General features: G+C 38.2%; 1 protein-coding gene across 6 annotated transcripts in view; it reads left to right on the top strand.

The window, feature by feature from the left end:
• The window catches only part of CCDC149 (coiled-coil domain containing 149), a 52,627-nt gene that overhangs the window by 11,611 nt on the left and 21,458 nt on the right, over nt 1–19,558 (top strand). For all 6 annotated transcript variants that reach the window (XM_042808172.1, XM_042808173.1, XM_042808170.1 and 3 more), the window contains exons 4-8: nt 9,197–9,304; nt 14,848–14,964; nt 16,437–16,609; nt 18,053–18,125; nt 19,454–19,538. In XM_042808172.1, coding sequence (XP_042664106.1) covers nt 9,197–9,304; nt 14,848–14,964; nt 16,437–16,609; nt 18,053–18,125; nt 19,454–19,538 — 556 coding nt within the window. The remainder of the gene's footprint in view (nt 1–9,196; nt 9,305–14,847; nt 14,965–16,436; nt 16,610–18,052; nt 18,126–19,453; nt 19,539–19,558) is intronic.

Genomic DNA, 19,558 nt, shown 5'->3' on the forward strand with positions numbered 1-19,558 from the left:
CCAAGGACAATATATACTTTAGATTGTACAGCAATATGCAGTTAGTGCACTTGAGTTTTTATTCTGTGAGAATTGTGTCTGTAGCATACAAGGTGGATAATCTGGAGTAGATAGGGCAACCTTTCTGAAGAAGCATATAATTTTGCTTTGAGAAATGCATCAAAGAATAATAAAGTTATTAATATTATTCCATTATTTCTGTACATACATTTCTTAGCATTTTCTCATCTAAGAAAGAGTGATATTCTCTGTCTTATTTTGCACTTTTTTCATCCCCTTTTTGCCCAGAAGCCTGGTTGTCTGCTTGGAGAAGTTTGTGACATCAGTCACTTTATAAAAACAGAGACCCTGATCTTATAACGAATTTTGTGTGACACAAAATTATACGCTGTTTTCATATTCAGAAATTACACGAAAACACAAGCTGAATAATGTGTTTCTTTACTGCAAGTCAGAAATTATTTTGAAATTGCAATCTAGAACCTTAAATGTAATAGGTGTGTTGGAATTACTACTTTCTTCTCCTTCATCTCTTCATTTTTCACCTTTATTACCAATTACGCTTTGTGACTTCTTAAAATACCTTGTTTTCTACACCATGCCTTCTCTCCCTGTTTTGCAAAGCAGAATTTTCATGTTTTACATGGAAGTATCACATAACCAGGCAATTTCTATCAACAAACAGTTAACTCAGAATGTCTTTTTGTAAAATTGGTGTTATTTAAATGTATCTTAACAGGCAGTGCTCTGCAGTATTTTCCCTCTCAAAGCTGTGTGTGGAGTGGTACACATACCTGACATAGTCCAAAGATGGACTATGTGTATCACCTTTTACCAATCAACAAAAGCAGGAAATGAGAAATTGTGCTACTGCAGTAGGTGTTTTGCCATTAGTGTTGTTATCACAGCCCGTAAGCTGTCAGTGCTCTCCTGGCCCCTCTTACCAAGCATTCACAATTAAATGTTGCAGATGAAGGTAGTTCTATAAAGTCTTGTGGTGTCAGGTGTAGGGTAATTTTTGGATAAGTAATGGAGGGTTGAAATGTTTCAGGAGGATAGGAATAATGAAGAGTTGATTTTGATGTTAACATTCACCACAAATGGTAAACAATAAACACTCACCATTTTGAAAGGCATGTTAAAATGTTGCTCTGTCTACAGAGCCTCTATTGTGCATCCTATATAAATAGAAATTCTATCACTCTGCAGTGGTATACATTTATATGCATTTGCTGTGGTACAGAACATTTTTATGATGTTGGCAAACAAATATTGTATATCTGTTGGACAATGTTGCCATGCTGGGAAACTTAAAGAAAAAAAAACATAGGTGGGATTTCTAGCTTGATTTATACTGACTATTATTTTCGTCTATATTGCTTAAATTTGCAGTATAACTTGGGAGAAGCTTTGTCATTGAAATAACAGATCAGTGAATCCTTTGACCTTCTATATGAAATGAAGGTTCTTTTAATACAAATGAGATCCTTTGAATAAACAAAGGTAAAGTAAAATACATGGTTAGGAAAGTGACTGTGCTGGGCCACAGTCCTAAATACGTTTTGCTTAATTTGATCTCAGTGAGACCACTCAGTTGGAGATAATGGGTTTGTAGTGGTACTGTGTGTCAAGAATAAAGCTGCAATGCATATGTTCACTGGTGAGGGCTTATCTTTGTATTTTAAATGTATGAAGAATCAAATTAAATGGAGCTAAATATCACAAGATCACAGAATGGTTGGGGTGGGAAGGCAGCTCTTGAGATCAACTAGTCCAATCCCCCTGCTCAAGCAGGGCCACCTATAGCAAGTGGCCCAGGACCATGTCCAGTAGTCAGGTTTTGAATATCTGCAAGGATGGAGACTCCACAGCCTCTCCAGGCAACCTGTTCCACCATTTGACCACTCTCACAGTAAAAAAGGGGAAGGGGGTGGTGTTCAGATATTATAGATACCTGCAGTTATTGGGGTGGCTAAAGTCCCTCAGGAGGCCTGTGAACATGAAGCTTCTTCCAGTTTTGTGAAGAAGGTCTTATCTATTACTTTTTCCTGATCAGGAGATGTATAGCAGATACCCAAAACAACAGCACACATGTTGATCTGCCCACTAATCTTGACCCAAAAGCTGGCTCCTGACTTGTCCCAAGGCAGAACTCCGTGCATTCCATCTACTCTCACCTAAAGGGCAACACTCCTCCTCGCCTTCCTGCTGTGCTTCCTAAAGAGCCTGTATCCCTCCATCACAGCACTCGAGCTGTGTGAGCTATCCCACCATTTCTGCATGATCCCAGTGAGGTTATAGTCCTGTAACTACGCAGATTTCAAACTCCTCCCCGTGTTGCATGCATTAGAGGCCTCTGAGGGACATCCAAGTGTGCTGGTTCTGCAGTAGAGGCTTGAGAGGTTTCCCCACAAGGCTGTTCTGCAGGCATTTCCTTCTTTACATATCTGTGCTCAAAGGAATTACACTTCAGCTCAGTTGCTTTGTGAATTGATGTGTCTCTTCCTCTCATCCCAGGTTCTTGGCTTGCCTACACTATCCCAAGCCTCCTTGTTCCCTCCCCCAGAATTTCTAGTTTAAACCTCTCCTTATGAAGTTGGCTGGCATATTGGCAAAGATACTTTTACCCCATGTTGTCAAGCAGATCCTGTGTCTTGCAAGCAGCTGTTGAGCCTTAGGGTCCTGTGGTCATAGAACCCTCTTTGAGACTCCTAATAATGAGCCTCATAACATAATGATGACATAGTCTTACTAAAGAGCACAGCTTGATACCTACTCTTTTGCCAGGAAAAAGTCTCATCAGAGAACCTGTGTGCATCTTTCCTGAAGGTCATGGTCCTTAACTCTGTTACAGTTGTCTGTAGGTGTCCTGAGGTGATTCATTCAAACCAAGACGCTGCTTCAGCAATCATTGACATCACAGCAGCGTGCTACCCACTCACCAAGAAGTTGGTCAGACAGCTTGACTTCTGCTAATGAATAAGTTCATGAGTGTGGTGTTTTGGGACAAGCAGAACGTCAGAAGGGCTGGAGGTTCCAGACAGGATGATGTTGTGACATACCACAAATGGACCCATTTTAATCCCTTCCGCTTCCAGCTTCTAGCTTAATGTACTCAGCTGTCACAATTCACTTTTGAAACAAACTTCAGGGCTTCCCTTATGACTGTATTTGACATCATCAGAAAAAATGACTAGTGTGGCTATTTCTTATTAATTAATGAATTTGAGAAGGTTTACTAGTCTTGTACTAAGGCACAAAGGCTGTATTCAGAGTCATATGAGATAAAATCTTCAGATAAAACACAATACAGGGTAAGTAATCATTCTGTATTTATCTCAGAATGGTGCTGTGAAGATTAATGTGATTTCTTCCTCTCTTCAGAGGGTTTGAAAATGAAAAAACATTATGCATGTGCCAAACTTAGAACCTGGGCACTGTGCTCTGGTTTGTAGATGCATGTGTTTGACTCCCATAGTGTGAGGTGGCAGATGGAAAACAGTGAGGTCGTTTGCCCTTGCAGTGTATCAGAGAGCAATATTCCTGTGGATTTCAAAAGTTACCTGCTCTGAGAGCACAGCTAGTAGAGAGATTTTGGTTCTGCACAATGAAATTTGCTGTTCCATTGATAGGATCAGATGACAGTATGCAAAACTTAGAACTTCTTAGCCACACTAGGAGTCATACTTTGTGAAGTGACACTGTTGTTTCTTCAACATGTAGGTTCTGCACTAAACAAGAGGCTAGGAGAGAAGAAATGCTGATTCTAATAGATGTGATAGTCTGTCTCAAAAATTTGGAGTGCTGTTCAGACCTGATGTGTACAACCACCTCTTTTCTGGTTCCTGTGTCTTACCTTAATGGAATAGAGACATTTATCCACACCCGTGCATCCAAATACTCGATAAAAAGGAGGGGAAAATTATTCATATTATATGTCTACTGATAAAATGGCTTTCTGGTTCTATTAATCAGGTCTATAAAAATTCTCATTGCTGAGTATCTTGAAGGTATGTGAGCATGAGCGAGTCCTTGTGTTGCAGAGCCTTGTCAAGTTTTGACTGGTGTGGTTCTGTGGTGGGATTCCTACCTGGTTCTCAGAGCAGTGCATGCTCGGGAGGAGAGGAGAGGATTTTCTTCTTCTCCAGTTTTATGTCAAGTGACTCTTATTTTTCTGTGGGGAAATATGACTCATATTAAGCGTATTTTGTTTAATATGCCCAGGACTTATTACTTCAGAAGTCTTCTCTATGTGGTTTTTCAACTTAAAGAGAAAAACACAGTAATTTTTGCTTTTTATCATAAAGAAGCTGGTGCTAGGGAAGGTTGTCAGTTGTTCTACCTTTGAGTGAACAGTGGTAGTTGGTAAGCAAAGCAGGTTTTGTTGTATTAATTCAGCCATTGCAATCATATGAATGCCTTGGAGGAGAAACTGCGATTAAATTGCTATCAGTTACACCCATCAAGTGTGCTTAATGCTTCATCAAACTTTTTTTCTGTCAGCCCTATAATCGGTGTTCTTCTTTGTTTGAAGGTATGGCTGAAAGAAACATAAAAGTCTGTAAACTGCAGTATAGAGATGCTTGTTTGTATTTAAAAATATTTTTAAACTGTAAAGGTATGTTGGAAGTTTCCCCCTCGCCAAATTACTTTTTCAGGCAGTATCTAAAGGCAGAAAGTCCTTTTTTTAAATTATTTTTTTTGTAAGTGTCGGATAAGATTTATGTGCAAGAGAATTGAGAGCTATATTAAAGACTGTGTTACTATCCATCATTTTTTAAGTGGTGTGAAGAAAAATAACACTGTATGTATGTGTGGCTAGATTTGCAAAATTGTTAAAGGAGCCAAATTCAAGTGTAGTGCATAATGCCGGGGTTGACTATTTGGAGTTACTTTTTTTTTTTTTCCCCCACCCCCTTCTTCTTGGGTCATTGGTCAGTAGTGAGCAAAGATCTGTTGCTGTCTGACAGGTATTCACTAGCTTATGTTAATAAATATTTATAGGTATTTTTGTCAGTAGTTTTAGATGTGCATCTGTGGCCAAAAGTAAGGTTCTCTTCCACCATCTATCCCAAAAATGTTCTCGCACATTTTAACAAAGTCTGAGTTGAAAAGGGTAAGGTCTTGTGATCCCATCCCATTGAGTCTTTCACTCTGATTGGTTCTAATTTATGGTGCTTTTTCTTCCCTATGTGAAAAAAGTAGATACTTCCCACTTGGCACTCTCACATCAGTCTTTTTTTCCTTTCTTCCTAGCTTCTGGTAGGTTTGTTGGCTATGATCACACTTGCTTTTGATCAGAGATAAAAGGAATATGGGCAGAGTTTCTTACGTCTAGTACTGCAGTCAAATCATACTTCACTGAGAGGGTGGTCACTCGCTGGAGCAGCTCCCCAGGGAAGTGGTGATGGTACCCAGCCTGTCAGAGTTCAAGGAGTGTCTGGACAATGCTCTTAGTCATATGGTTTAGTTTTAGGTAGTCCTATGAGGAACAGGGAGCTGGACTCACTGATTCTTCTGGGTCCCTTCCAACTTGAGATATTCTATGATCCATGCAAGCTTCCTGTGACAGACAGATGTAAAACAAATAGCTTATCATGCTACAGAGGCTCAAGAATACCCGCTGAAAACTGGATGTCGCCAGAGGTGGACAGAGCTCTAGAAAGATTGTCTGATACCTGGCAGATAATCAGAGACATGAATGAAGCACTATCTGTTATTTAGTATTACAGACAGTTGCATTGAGAGAGGGTCGTAGAAACAAGTAGCTTCCACTGCTGTGGGTTGTTGCAGGGGTAAGACAAGATGAGGCAGCAGAAAGGTATAGACCTCTGCATCTTTCCTCCCATTACCCATGTCTGAGAAATCTCTCTTCATCAGAACTTTGGCATTCATTTTGAATAGTGTGAGTGAGAGAAGTAAAGTCTTCGACATTTACAGGAGGCTTTTTCAGGCTTCACCTAGAATCAAAAGAAACTGTTGAAGAAATTGAGTCTAGAAAAGCTGTAATTGGCTAATTTTCAGAGAGTTGTTCTCTGTTACACAAGTAAATGATATGAGCTGTATTGTTTGCTGAAGTAACTTGTGAATTTCTAAGTGAATTCTGTGTTTGTTCTATGAATATTGAAAAGAAGTTGCCAGGTGGAAAAATGAATCACCTTTCTCCTTGCATAGATTTCTCCCCTTTCCTCAAAAAATACATGCTTACAGGATTACGAAGCCAGTCCTCCATTGTTAGTTTTATCATCTTTCAGCCATATGTTTTGCTTTCTTATATATGCCAAAGAAATGGTACCAAGTCCAGGTGTTGCTCAACGTATCCTTTTGGCTGGCTGTCTTAAAGCCCAGTAGAGCACTTTTGAAAACCAAGTGTTTCTCCTTCTATCCACATTTAACCGAAAGCTTTAATGAGGTTTTGCCAAAACCTTTAAAACTCAGAACAATCTAAATTAGACGTTGTATGGAACCTCTAAGCCAGGGAAATGAATAATTGCTGGAGACTACTTCTGTGACATATCCTGGTTGTTTTAGTTTAACAGAAGTATAATAGAAGCTTTGTATTAAGGAGCAAGTTTATACTTAGCTCATTGTAATGCTTTTAGCATGCTTAAATGAGGCTGTTTTACTTTGGTGTCTAAAATTCTTCGTTTAAAGTTTCTTCCAAAATCCTTGTCTGGCATATAAAGGTTTTTGTCACGTTAAGTCATTTATATGACTGACAAATAAAATTCAGCATAGAATTGCAGTCCCAGAGAAATGGTTTTAAAGGAAATAAATCTGAGCAGGAAGATTTAGTATAGGCATGGTAATGCCTTTTCTGCAGTTACTGGGAGCTGGATTTTGACTACAGACTGCTAGAATTCCAGTGTTGTGGCTGTAAACACTGATTAGTGAGATTGAGTTCTTCCCAGGTGTTGAAATTACATGTGCTATTGCAGTGTTAGGAGTTGTTCAAATTCCTCATAAAAAGGGAATTTATAAATAGAAGTGTTTCGGGGAGGTTTGTGCAAATCATGTTCCTTTTAACTAACTCAGTCTGGTGCTTGGATGGCCTTTATTGAAAGTCAGCTTTCTTAAAAAAAAAAAAAAAGGCAACTGAGCAGTAGCCGCAGGTACTTCAGTTTAAATACCATTTTCTGCAAACATGTGTTCTTTGGTTTATTTCTTTTAAACAGCCATTAAGAAGTACCTCTCAAAACTGTTGGCTGAATGTGTTATGAAGTTTCTTGATTCATTCAGTATATGAATGACTATTACACATTTGTTTAACATGTAGAAAAAAAATCATCCTACCAAAGCATACTTGAGGAACCTTTTGCATTGCTTGAATGGTTGCTGTTGTGAAAATAAAATTAGAGGCAGCTTAATTTTGGCCCTATAATTTGCTATTTGCATTTTTTTGCTATTATACTCTTTTCTCAAATTATTTATTTGCAGTCTTCAGGTTAATCAGTAGTTTAAAAAATGTGTTAATCTCTTCCAAAACTGTGGGGAAATTTACCTTACTTTCTTCTGGACCTTTGATCTCAGAGAACCAAAAGTACAGAAGCTGTAGCAGTGAATTAGGCTTGTTGTTCATCAGGTAGGATATATCAGTTTCTCAAGTTATTTTTCCTGTTTAAAAGTTGGAGGCTGTTGCTGTTTTAGACCAATTGTAATTTGGAGCCAGCTTTTTCGTATAGTAGCATACAGAAGTTCCAGTTGATTATAGTTTAACAGTCTAATCCTACAAATGGTCAAATGCATGCATAGCTATATTCATGTTAATACTCTTGTTAATACATTCATATTAATAGTTCTCCTAAATATAATACAGGATATGTGGAAATAGCGATTGTTAGTAAACAAGGGGAAAGATTGCAGGAATGGCTATCAGACACCTTGTTGGTTTGATAGTGTATGAGTTTTAAAGATAAAACTCACAAAAACATCCAATGAGACTGTCAAGTGGTAATGAGAATGACTGGGTAAAAGAGAAGGACTGAAAAAGAAAGACAGGTATCAAAATAGAGAAACGGGGGAGTTGGAAGAGAAAAATAGCAAGTAGGGAATCTAAAACTAAACCTAAAATACTGAGAGAGAACTAGGAAAAGTCAGTTGATAAGTTGGCCTCAAACCCAGGGAGTAGGTTAAGAGTAGCTTCAAAATGTTGACTCATGGGGCTTTACTAAGTCATGTTTAGAAGATCTGAAAATTCTTTGCTCATTTCTTGTTATACTCTTCAGATTTATGGCAATGGATGACACGCCTAGCTGTCCAGAACCAATGTCTTGAAAGGCTGCACATTAGCTACTATGATTATAACTCTTGTAGAGGAGCTGTCATTGGTAGGCTTTTCCTGTGCTGAGTCAGTTTTTGTGTATTCGTGAGATATTTTTAGGGTGAAAATATAATAAATTTATCTGTCGTATTTGCTCATTTTCTGATATCATAGATAGAAAAGGAGGAGATTGCATTATTTTTTGGCTAGTGATCAAGCTGATGGAATTTAATTGTAAAATTATAGACTAGACTGCTTGCCCTGCTAACTCAGTAGGTTAATATGAATGATAACTTTTGACCTGGATTATATGGGGCTGAGAGGAGGCTGTTTGTTTTTAATCTCTGGTTTTCATCTTGCTTTTTCTAGAAGTCTGCATACTAGCTAACAACACAAGTCAGGTCACGTTTGAGTTTTGTGCTACTCGATATCCATGGTACAGCTCTGTATAGGGGCAGGGACTCCGTCTGGCATCCTATTTTACTGTCGAGGAATCTGCTGTAAACACTATTAGGGAATGTAATTATATCATAATTATTTCTCATCTGTGCTTTTTGTCTAATTATATGCAAGTTTAAAACTATTATTTTGTCAACTTTGTATAAATATTGTCAAAGTACTCTGCCTTTTGCTCTTCCCACCAGCCAAGATAACAGAACTACCATAAATGTTTTCACTTTGTCTTGTTGGGGGTTTGTATGCTGTTCTGGGAACGTGTATGCACACATGCTGTATGTATTTACTACTATTAAAGATAAAGGAACCCTGGAGACTTTTCTTGTTATCTCTCTAATGAAGCATGAAGTCTGGGTACCAACAACAATAAAAGTAAAGATTGTTGGCAGATAAAGGAGTAAGTCTAGGTTTCTTTTCAATCACCACTTACACTTCTCTCCATAGGCACTAACTTCTGACTGATATTTACTCCTTTTCTAGGCAAATCTTGCTCAACTACTGAGTGAGGCTCAAGATCAAAATAAACATCTTGGAGAAGAGATTAGAGAGCTCCAACAGAGACTGGGAGAAGTACAAGGGGACAATAAGGTATTATAAACTTTTGTTATCAGTAAATGGGATGGAATGTGTAAACTGGGCTTGAGTTTTTCATTTACTTCTTAGGAAACCAATAAAACAATGGGTTACAGAACTTCTAGAATACTTTGATTACAATAAATACTCAAAACAGTAGAACAAAAGAAGCTTGTACAGGATACCAGTAAGTGCAGCTTATTATAGATTTTTGTATGCTGCTTTTGCTCTGTTGTCCTTAACTATGTATTTTGCACCTACCCTTGCATTAATGATCTCAGACTTTCTTTTTTTCTTTTTTAAAAATATATTTTTTGGTGGTATTTCCTCTTACAAATAAGTACAGATAAGCACATTGTCTTCATCATGTGATAATTTTAATTTTTTTTGCAATGAAAATGCAAAATTTTAGTAGATGCTAAAACCGGGGGAGGCATAATTTTTCCTTTCAAAAATATGAAGCATTTGATCACAAGTATATATATATAGCTTTGTATTAAGCCCTCATCCTACTACCCTTACATAACCAATTTATTTTATTGCTAAATTTAGCAAGTTATATGCAACATTGCTCAAAATCTGCCATTTGGTATTAATCAAACTCCTGTTGTCTCTGTTAATTGAAATATTTAAACTCAAGCCAAATGTGTGTAACATTCACAGCTGGAGCTGTATGCAAAAGTACATTCAGAGATCAAACTAGTGAGAGGTTGAATTTGAGTCAAGGTGGTTAACGAAGTAAAAAATGAAACAAATAATTAATGATAACTTCCCTCCCTGAACTACAGTTTTAAAGTTACAGGATTTAAAAATGTGAACAAAAATGATGTGGCTTCTAAGTATTCAGTTGTGGGTTTTTTCTTTCTGTTTAAGTTCATTTTATTGATTTTATTTTAAACATAAAATACCACATATTGTGGTAATGTAGTTTTATTCATTGTTTATCACAAAGGACTTGCTTGAAGGTATGCAGGGGGCTGGGAAAGGGTCAGGTGACACCTGAATTTGTAGTATGTGTAGCATTCAGTGTAACTTGCTCAGGTCTTCGAAGACCAGCTTTCTCAATGTTTTTTTTCATTTGCATGTTATTGTTTTAACTATATTACAGTGTAGAAGACAATGCCTTGCAGTTCGCCAGTACTAATATTATGCCGTACAGCCTCTCCCAAGCCAGTCCTGAACAGATAACAAGGGTTTGTGATTACAAACAGAACACAAAGTTAGTAAAACTACAACCTATTTAAATATCAAGGTTGTTTACCTATTCTAATTCTTTAGAACAATGTGATCTTGGTAACACAGACCCTAATTCTTTGTGCTTCAATTGGCTCTGTTTAGGTTTGCCCTTGTGGGTTGTTTTGATATTAGCGGGTTATCTTTGTGACATCTGTATCCTCAGCATGAAGTTAAATTCATGATAGTCATAATGAATGGAAAAATACAAAAAGTTATTCTGCCCACCATACCCCCCTCTCCAAAAGGTGCAAAATAGTGCATCACTAAATAAAGAGGGGGAGGAAAGAACTGCATCAGACAAGGATTAATTTAGACTAGGTTTTTCATTTTTGGAACACATTCTTCACTTTTCTAGTAAATGAGAAATAGAGCTTATTTTAGAGTCAGGTTGCTGTTTTTTGAAATGCCTAAAAAAGCATTGCCATCTCTCTGAGGGATTTAACGCTCTCCTCCTGTGTCAGATTTTGCTCCCTCCTAGCTTCAGTGATAAAATTCTAGGCTTGTTCCCGAAGCCATTCTGTTCTGCTCATCAGTTCTCCTGTACTGGCAGCTGGGTTACTTCAGGCACTGGAGTCCAGATAATGCATGGTATATACAAAAACAAAGAACTATAATAATTTGCTTGTTCTTACATTTTCCCCCTGCATTCTTCTCTCTGCTTTTTCCAAAGTGAGGGAGGGCATCCTGCCCAGCTGGTCTACGTCAACCTTACTTCTGGCAAGAGATGAACAAACAGCTGCTTTTGCAGCAAGTGAAGCTGCTTATGGATGAACAATTCTGCCTGTGTCTGAGCAGGGGTGACTCATGCAGGCTTTGTCACTGAGTGGCAAGAGCTTTGCAGGACTAAAAAAGAAAAAAAACTCTTTAAATATCACACATTAGCTCTATTGATAAAGAAATGTTTTGATGGCTTGACTTGTTTTTCGTGGCTTTAATGTTTGCTACTAGTAGGATACAGTCACATGGATTAGCAAGAAGACCTTAAACTGATGACATCTTACTTGTTGAAATCACGTTAAGTACATTATCAGTTAGGCAATAACAAATTACTTGCATTTGGTTTAACTGGACTAATTTTTTCCTCTAATTTAATCTAGAATTCCGTTGGCACAAATAATAAAACTTCTTCAGGCAGACTCTGGAAGGATTTGTTGATGCAATTTGAGAAATACAGCAATAGTTAGACTGCAGTACGCCAGCAACAGTTATCTAAGACTCCTTATTTTTGTGATTGATCACAATCTCTTATCAGCTCTGACACATGAAAACTGTTCTATGTTTATGACAGTTATTTGAGAATCTTTTTCCTTCCTAATGTTCTGGCAGCAATGCTCGGAGAACAATTACTGAAACTTAGAAAAAGATAGGTAGGAAATCTGATTCTCTCTTGTAAAAGGGTGAAAACGGAAAGCATAAGAGAAACTGGAGGCTTCTGGAAGACTAGATGACTCAGTTGCCTTCACTTGGATTCCTACCCATGCAAAGAAATGGTTTTGTAAGCTGTTGAGGGCAGCGTTAAATGAGAGGAGGATGCATGGAAAACAATGGCTGCGGTATTGCTGACAGTTTGTTGTTATAAGGCATATGATCATTTATGCAGCAACAGTGCAAAATGTTAAATGTGGTGCATATGTTTTGGCAGAACTAGGACTTAAGGTAGCAAATTTGCATAGTTCTGGTTCACTTCTTAAGATTTTGTAGACAACGTGGTGAAGACAATTGCTGTCAGTGGCTGTGGCTGAACATGATCGTTTCTGCCTTCCATGAAGAGTTTACTGGTTGTGCTTGTTTCACTTTTTCTTCTGCATGTTTTATCAAAAATCAGGAATGTACAACTTCGGCGCAGACATTGTCTGTGGACTCCTAGCCTGCACAGCAGCTATGGCAGTGAAGCCTGTTTGGGGCATTGTGAGACTGCTACAGAGTTGCTACTTTATAAATCATTATTTTTTTCTGACGCTGATTAAGAAAAAGCTGTGATGTTAAAACAATAAAGCCTAGTGGCTTGAAGCACTGGATTATTTTGGTTAATGACCTATGAGTTCTTGACAAACAGGAGATATCTCTGCTAAGGTGACATTAATTTAAATCCTCTCAGCTGTGGATGCTGTTCACAGAGTCCTGGGGGGTAGCGTTAACCTATTCTCTAGCTGCAAAAAGTTGAGCAGTCCTTTCCTCAGTGATTTCTGAATGACAGAAGTAAAAGTACAGCAGCCAGAGGGCAAGTGTATAAAGTTTATAACAAAGCACTAATATATGAAATAAACCCTTAAGCCTCTGGCATAACACTTAGTGTCTCTTTGGGTCACAGCATTTTCAGGGAGGAATTTTATAGCAGGTGGTGCTGCCTCATGAGACATTCACAATGCAGAATTAAAGGACTTGGCCTGTTCTGCCCTGTCAACTCCCTGATTGGCCAACTGTCTGGAAGAACCACTCTGTTGTTTTATGGATTGGTATTTTACTTTATTTTTTGTATGTTTATAATGCTGCTTTTACTGGCTGAATTTGGATTTCTGAAGCATTCTTTTCATAAGACTTCATATTTTTTTTTTTCACCTCCAAATCAATAGTAAATAAAGAATTCTTCTTTTACTAGCTGACTGTATGACCTTGCAAGTAATAATAGTTTGCAGTTATAATTGCACCTTATGCCACACCCTCTCCTGGACTGGAGGAGAGTTGGCCATAGCGCATGAGTCACAGCTCTGATCCAGTTCCCAGCCTCGTGCTGAGGGTTACGCAGAAGTTTTGCTCTGCTGTGGGCATTGGAGACATTGGTAAAGTGTGATTTCCCCTTCCCATTTCCAATTTTTCTGAACAAGATTGAGTCCTCAAAATGTTATTACAATTGTTTCTTACTGCATTTCTCACTAGCAAGAGATTCTAGACATTAAATTAACCTAGCTGAATTAAATCACATTATCATACCTTTTGTTCATCAGCCTTTTAGCATTTAAAAAAACAGTCCCATAGCTATGAAGCCATTCCAGGATTTGCTAGTTGCCCTTCTGACTTACTTGTTTTGATAAAGAAATTAATAGGAATTATATCTCATAGGATCCATTCAGCCTTACTAACTGTGCAGTGGTTTGTACTTTCCCTGTGGGGATAGGGAAATGCAGTTTGCCAAAACTAGTTACTTTTGGGGGCACAGCGTCCCCTGAGCAAGTGAACTGCTTATCAGAACAAGTTGTACTAGCTTCAGTGACTGGCACTGAATTGAAACTGAAATAAGTGGGGAGGATGATTTTGGTAGTCTGTCTTGCATCAGCAGGATTTTAATTGGCACATTGCAGCTATGGTGACTGGCATCCCATAAATACCAAAGATAGATTTTAATGTACAATCTTCTACTTCAGAAGATTGATTTTTATTTTTTTTTTTTCCTAACTCTGCAATATAATGATGCACATTAATTCCTTGGTGAAGTCAAAGATACAGGGAAAGTCAGGCTGGTTGCTGTGGTGGGTTTCTCTAGTCTCCATGGAGCTCCTACAAATGAGGCCATGGGGAGGCAACACTTTTGCCTAGTTGTACTTAATATAAACAACTGTAATTGCTGAATGCCGTATAGACTGTTATTTTAATACTCCATGATTCTTGAAAGCTGGTTGCTTTTTGCTTTGAGTATTGAATACAACTGTGTATTAATCCAAGTCACATTGTTTTCAGCAATCACAAAGCTCATGAGTTCATTAGCTGTTCGAACATTTTGACCAAGTCCTTTTGTTGTTGGTCATTTTTTTTTGTTTTTAATATGAATTAACTTTTGTGAGTAGATAAAAAAAAATAGTGCACAAGCAAATGTATTAGCAACTGTTAATGAAAATTCTGCACTGGTGTAGCACAGTGGGATTTTAAATGGTATCAGTAAAATGAAGCTAGGCAAGCCATTTTGTGCCTTTTTATTCTTAGCTGGGAAGAGTTCTCTACTGCAGAGAATTTTCAGGTTTACATATGAAAATCGATTTCTGAGAATTCTCTAGTTTTAGTCTGACTGGGATTAGTTCGTGTCACTCCTAAAAAGCATTGACCACGTGTCTGTGCTTACATGGTCTTTCATCTTTTGTATACTCTGGTGACTGTTTGTTGCAGGGTCTAATTCAGCTTCCGTTGATGCTTTGAATGTTCAACTGGAATTTTTCACTGAGAACAGAATTGAGCCCTCAGCTCAGAAAATTCCGTCTGTCTTAAATAATACCAGCTGTTTGGCCTGGAAGAGATGAAATCTATGATAGCTTTCCTCATTCTAATGCAGATGTACTCTGATGCTACAGCCTGTGTTCTCTGGCTTACCAGATCTGTTTTTGTAATCACAGCTCCTTCGAATGACAATAGCAAAGCAAAGACTTGGAGATGATGAAGTTGGGGCTCGCCACTTTGCAGCACATGAACGGGAGGACCTTGTTCAACAACTGGAGAAGGCTCGAGAGCAAGTAATAACTAAATGGGCATATACTGTCATGTTTTACAGAGATAGTGCAAGTAAATGACTGTTTCTACTGTGTTTGGAAGGCTGATAGCTGACTAACATTGCACGTATTGGTGAAGGTGTTGGGGTTTTTACTGAAATAGCTCTTATTGAGCACAAACTTAAACATGCATATGTGGTTAGAGTGAGTTTCCTAATCTCAGGAATTCCTTCTCTAGATTATTGATTCACTTCTTTTTATAATGTGCAGCAGTGACTTGTGACAATTAAATATTGTCAATGAATGTCACTGAAAGACTCCTTAGTGAAAGCAGTTACAAGTACTCAACACAATATGTGGTGGCTGATGCATCTACGAAAGATATTCTCTGAATCAAATTTTCTGTAGAAATGTTGTTAGTATCTTCTTCCTCCTGCCTCTCAGCTATTTCTTCCACCCCTTCAAAAAATTCTTGTATCAGACCTCTTTTCTGTACCTCAAGTCTGTATTAATACTATGTACCATGCAGCATCCAGTTCATCAGATTCTTTCCTAATGCTGATACATAGCTTTCTGGACAATTTTGGGGGTTTGTGTTCTCTGTTGTTCCAATACTCATTCTTGCCAGTGTCAGTTCTACCCTGAATGAGCCATTCTGTGATTCAGGAGGAGGTGCATATTTCTTGTTTTTCAGTCTTCACTCAAGTGCAGCGCTACTTTAGCTTACCAGAAGGACTGTTGACTGCACTTGGTCTTCTCCTAGCGTGATTCTTTCTGGTATCTCTGTTCCCAAGCTCGCACTGTCTCTGTTCATCACCTGGCCTCTTTTCACACGGTCTTCTGTTGTCCTTCCTGGCTTATCAGTGTTTTCTGAGGTGCCAGTGGACTCACTGTGGACTTTTCTCACACTCTCCGTTTCCTCTCCTTGGATGTTTGAAGCTCTTTGTCCTTGAGTATCTTTCATACTTGACTCCTTCACCCTTTTGCTTCATAGCAAAGCTCACCCTGTCAACTCCGTGCTGGCTCATTTTGTACTTTTCTTAGTTCTTCTTCCTATTCTGTGGAACTTCATTGCTGAAAGTCCTGGAATTAGTATAAATACCCCCCTACAGACTTTTTCTTCATCCTCCAAATTTGCCAAAGTCCTATTCAGTTGAGTTCATTCCTGGAGTGCTAGAAATTATATACTAAAACCAGTTTCATATGTTTGTGGCAGAATTATAGTATGGATTAAGGTTTCTTTTGCTGTTACGTTTTAGTTGTTTTCTAGAAATGTTGCAAAATATATCTAATTGCTAAAGTTACTTCACTTCAAATTAATTAAGTAATACCAAAATAGAGTAAAAGTACTAGGGCTTATGAGCTTTGGAAAGACTTTTGACTGTCAAAATCAATCCTGTTTGGACATGCAGTGCTTATTGCTGTTTTCAGTTTGGGTGCTATATAATCTTTTGTTTAAACTTCAGAATAGTCATACAGCTCTCCTTTCTTCTCAGATCGAGACTCTGAGATATGATCTTCAGGCTGCACTGGATGAGTTACAGGATGTGAAAGAGGAACGCTCTTTTTACCAAGATAAGTCTGATAGACTAAACCAAGAACTTAATCATGTCTTAGGAGGGCATGAAAACCGTATCATCGACGTAGATGCTCTATGTATGGAGAACCGGTGAGTGCATTGCAAACCTTACTGTTTCCTTAGAATAAGCAATGTATTGCTTTAACAGGAGCCTCAGGAAGTCAGTCACAACAAAACTTTAAAGAAAATATACCCAAGAATAAAAGTGAAGAAATTTTGGTAATTTGTTTTGTCTGTTTTGTTTGTAATGTAACTAACCATCAAACAGTGTTGAGTTAGGCTGCAGGAAATTACCAATGTTTTATTTGGCTACAGAGATGTCAGTGATATTCCCAAATAGAGCTAAACAAGGAAAAGGAAGAGAAGTGCAGACCTTTTTTATTTCCATCACTCTGGCATCAAAAACAACAATATTAAAAATCAGTGTCTTCAGAAACTCATTGTGAGCTGTAATGGGCTAATCTTGGATTGGAAACAGGGACTTAGAGTACCATGAGTTAACAGTTTCAGACATAATTCTCACCACAGGGAGAGGTTGTCAACATGGCGTGATTTGCCAACAAAAGTTGCTGGTGAAATCACCCATGTAAATATTCTTGCCACTTTCTTGGGAAAAGAATATGTTTTATGGTCTCTGCTAAGGACAACAGAGAGGAGTCACTGACATAGCCATAGTAGGTACCTCCCTTAATGTCAACAATTACAGAGACACTTATGCTTCAGGTAGTAATGCCTTTGGTATTACATTTTCCTTCCTCTCAGCAACTCCAGGCTTGGTTTTTTTTCAGTTTTGCGTGGCCTACAGAGTTCTGTATCAATTTAAGCTCCCTGCTCCACTGACAGTGGTATGATTTTTTCCTCTAAAACAGTTAAATTGTCACAAACCCTAATACAGCTGCAGTTGCACTACATGAAAGAGGATGTTTTGTAAACCCTTTATACATGAAAAAGATATTTTCCTATGTGGAAATAACTGTCTAATCCAAGTACATAAATTCTATTAGGAAGAACTGTACTGTTTCAGTTAACTGTATACTATTTTTCAACTATACTGCTAAATTTTCTACTTTGTGATAGCTAATGAGAAGTGCCATGTAAGTGATGGATACTACAATGCAAAATTTCTGCATAGTTGAGTCTTGTGTTGACATATACACAAATCTTCATGTGTCCATCTCACAAACCTCCAAGTACAGAGGACACGAGTTAATGCTTCTTGACTATTTCCTCTAGACATAAATATATCCTTTTAGCTTCACTCCCCAAAAACCTGAGGACTGATACAAAATGGTTGCACAGAATGCTTGACAAATCTAACAGAAGGGCAGCCTCCTTTTCTGATGCAATTTGTTTCCCTACTTAAAGTTTTATGGGGTCAAGAGCAGTAAAATTTTGTTATTTTATCCCTCACAGAACTGCAGAGGGAAAAGAACTCTCAGTAGTTCAAAGACAGAACATGCCAAATAGTGAAGAGGAGCGCTAGAGGCAGTACTTGAAGGTAACATGAAGTAAAGGATTACATTTATTTTTCAGGTATCTTCAAGAGAGATTAAAACAACTTCAAGAGGAAGTCAACATTCTTAAGTCTAATATTACTAAATATAAGGTAAGATCCTCTCAGTGCATCATCTAAACTGTGCTTCGTTGTTCATGGAGGTTATTGTTCATTCTCATGTTCACACACATTTAAAGAACAAAATTGCATCTTCAAAGGAAAATCCACCATTAACATTCTGACAATATTAATTTGTATACATATTACATTCTCAGTCTTCCTTGTAGGCTTCTTAGCTGATGTAGGACAAAGTGATACTCTTTAAGACTATGCTGAAAAATGAATTAAATACCCTTTTTTAACTCCTGTGGGGGAACCCTCCTCCAGCTTGGGGTGGGGTGATCAGCCTTCCAGCCTGCTGGTAGGTGAAGAGTAGTAGGTCCAGCACAGTGTGGTGAATGACTGAAAGCGTGTTGCTGTCACAAGCAGGTCTTGTCTCCCTGTTGCCTAATGGCTGCACTGTTTCTTCATGTGTCTTAATGATTGCTAAGTCTTCATTGTTCTTCCATTCCTGGGTTAAGATATATGCTGTTTTGCGTGAAATCTTCAGGACTGAATCCCAAGGGCAAAATATTCTTGCTCTTCCCAGAGTCAAGCACTCTTTTATTCTGCAAGTGATTTTGGGGTGTGGGAGGGGAGGGCTGCTTCTCAGGGCATGGGAAGGATTGTTTTAGGACTGTAAATAGGACTTCTTAACCATTTAGGCCACTATGAAGCACTCACAGCACTAATTGCTTTTTGTGCATGAGCAAAGCTTCTCAAAGTACCAAGTTCATTTTGGTGTCTGTTCACACTTATGACTTGGGTCTCTCGGAGTATGAGTCAGTTTGTTGGTGAGAACTGAGCATCTTGGTGGTCTGGTGGGTTTCACAGAACTGTAATTGTTTCGGAAGAGCTGGACTTCTGTAGCAGGATCCTTCTGCAGATGATTTCTGAAAGTATTTGAAATTAAAGGGCTTCTAGAAGCCCTGATAGAGGAGTTAGGCTTCAACACAAAGCTCAATCTGAAGAAATGCTGGGAAAAGTCTGATTTTGTTCCCACCTGATATTCTCTGCAGGATACTGCAGTATCTTCACTGGCACTCAACAGATTACTGAAAAATAGGCAAATCTTAAAAATGCATTGGGGGAAGTGGGTGGGAGAGACTACAATATAGTGATTGCAGTGAGACAGAATGAGTCTTTGTAACATTTTGAAGACTTTTGGCTGGAGAATAATACTCTAGGAGCATCACACTCCCCCAGGTTACTATGGGTGTAAGTGTCAGGCTCCACAGAGTTGTTCTGAGACCAAAATCCAAACTTCCAGATTCTTTATTCCTAATGAAAGGATTTGTTGGCTACTGTTTTTCTAAATAAGGTATTTGTTGTTTCCTTAGAATGCACTAGAGAGACGAAAAAATTCAAAGACTCATAGTAGGTCCAGTAGCAGTGCTCTGACTGGAGTCCTGTCTGCAAAACAAGGTATTACATAAATGCATCAT

Source organism: Tyto alba, unplaced genomic scaffold (assembly GCF_018691265.1).
Source record: "Tyto alba isolate M040663 unplaced genomic scaffold, T.alba_DEE_v4.0 Super-Scaffold_6, whole genome shotgun sequence".
NCBI lineage: Eukaryota > Metazoa > Chordata > Aves > Strigiformes > Tytonidae > Tyto > Tyto alba.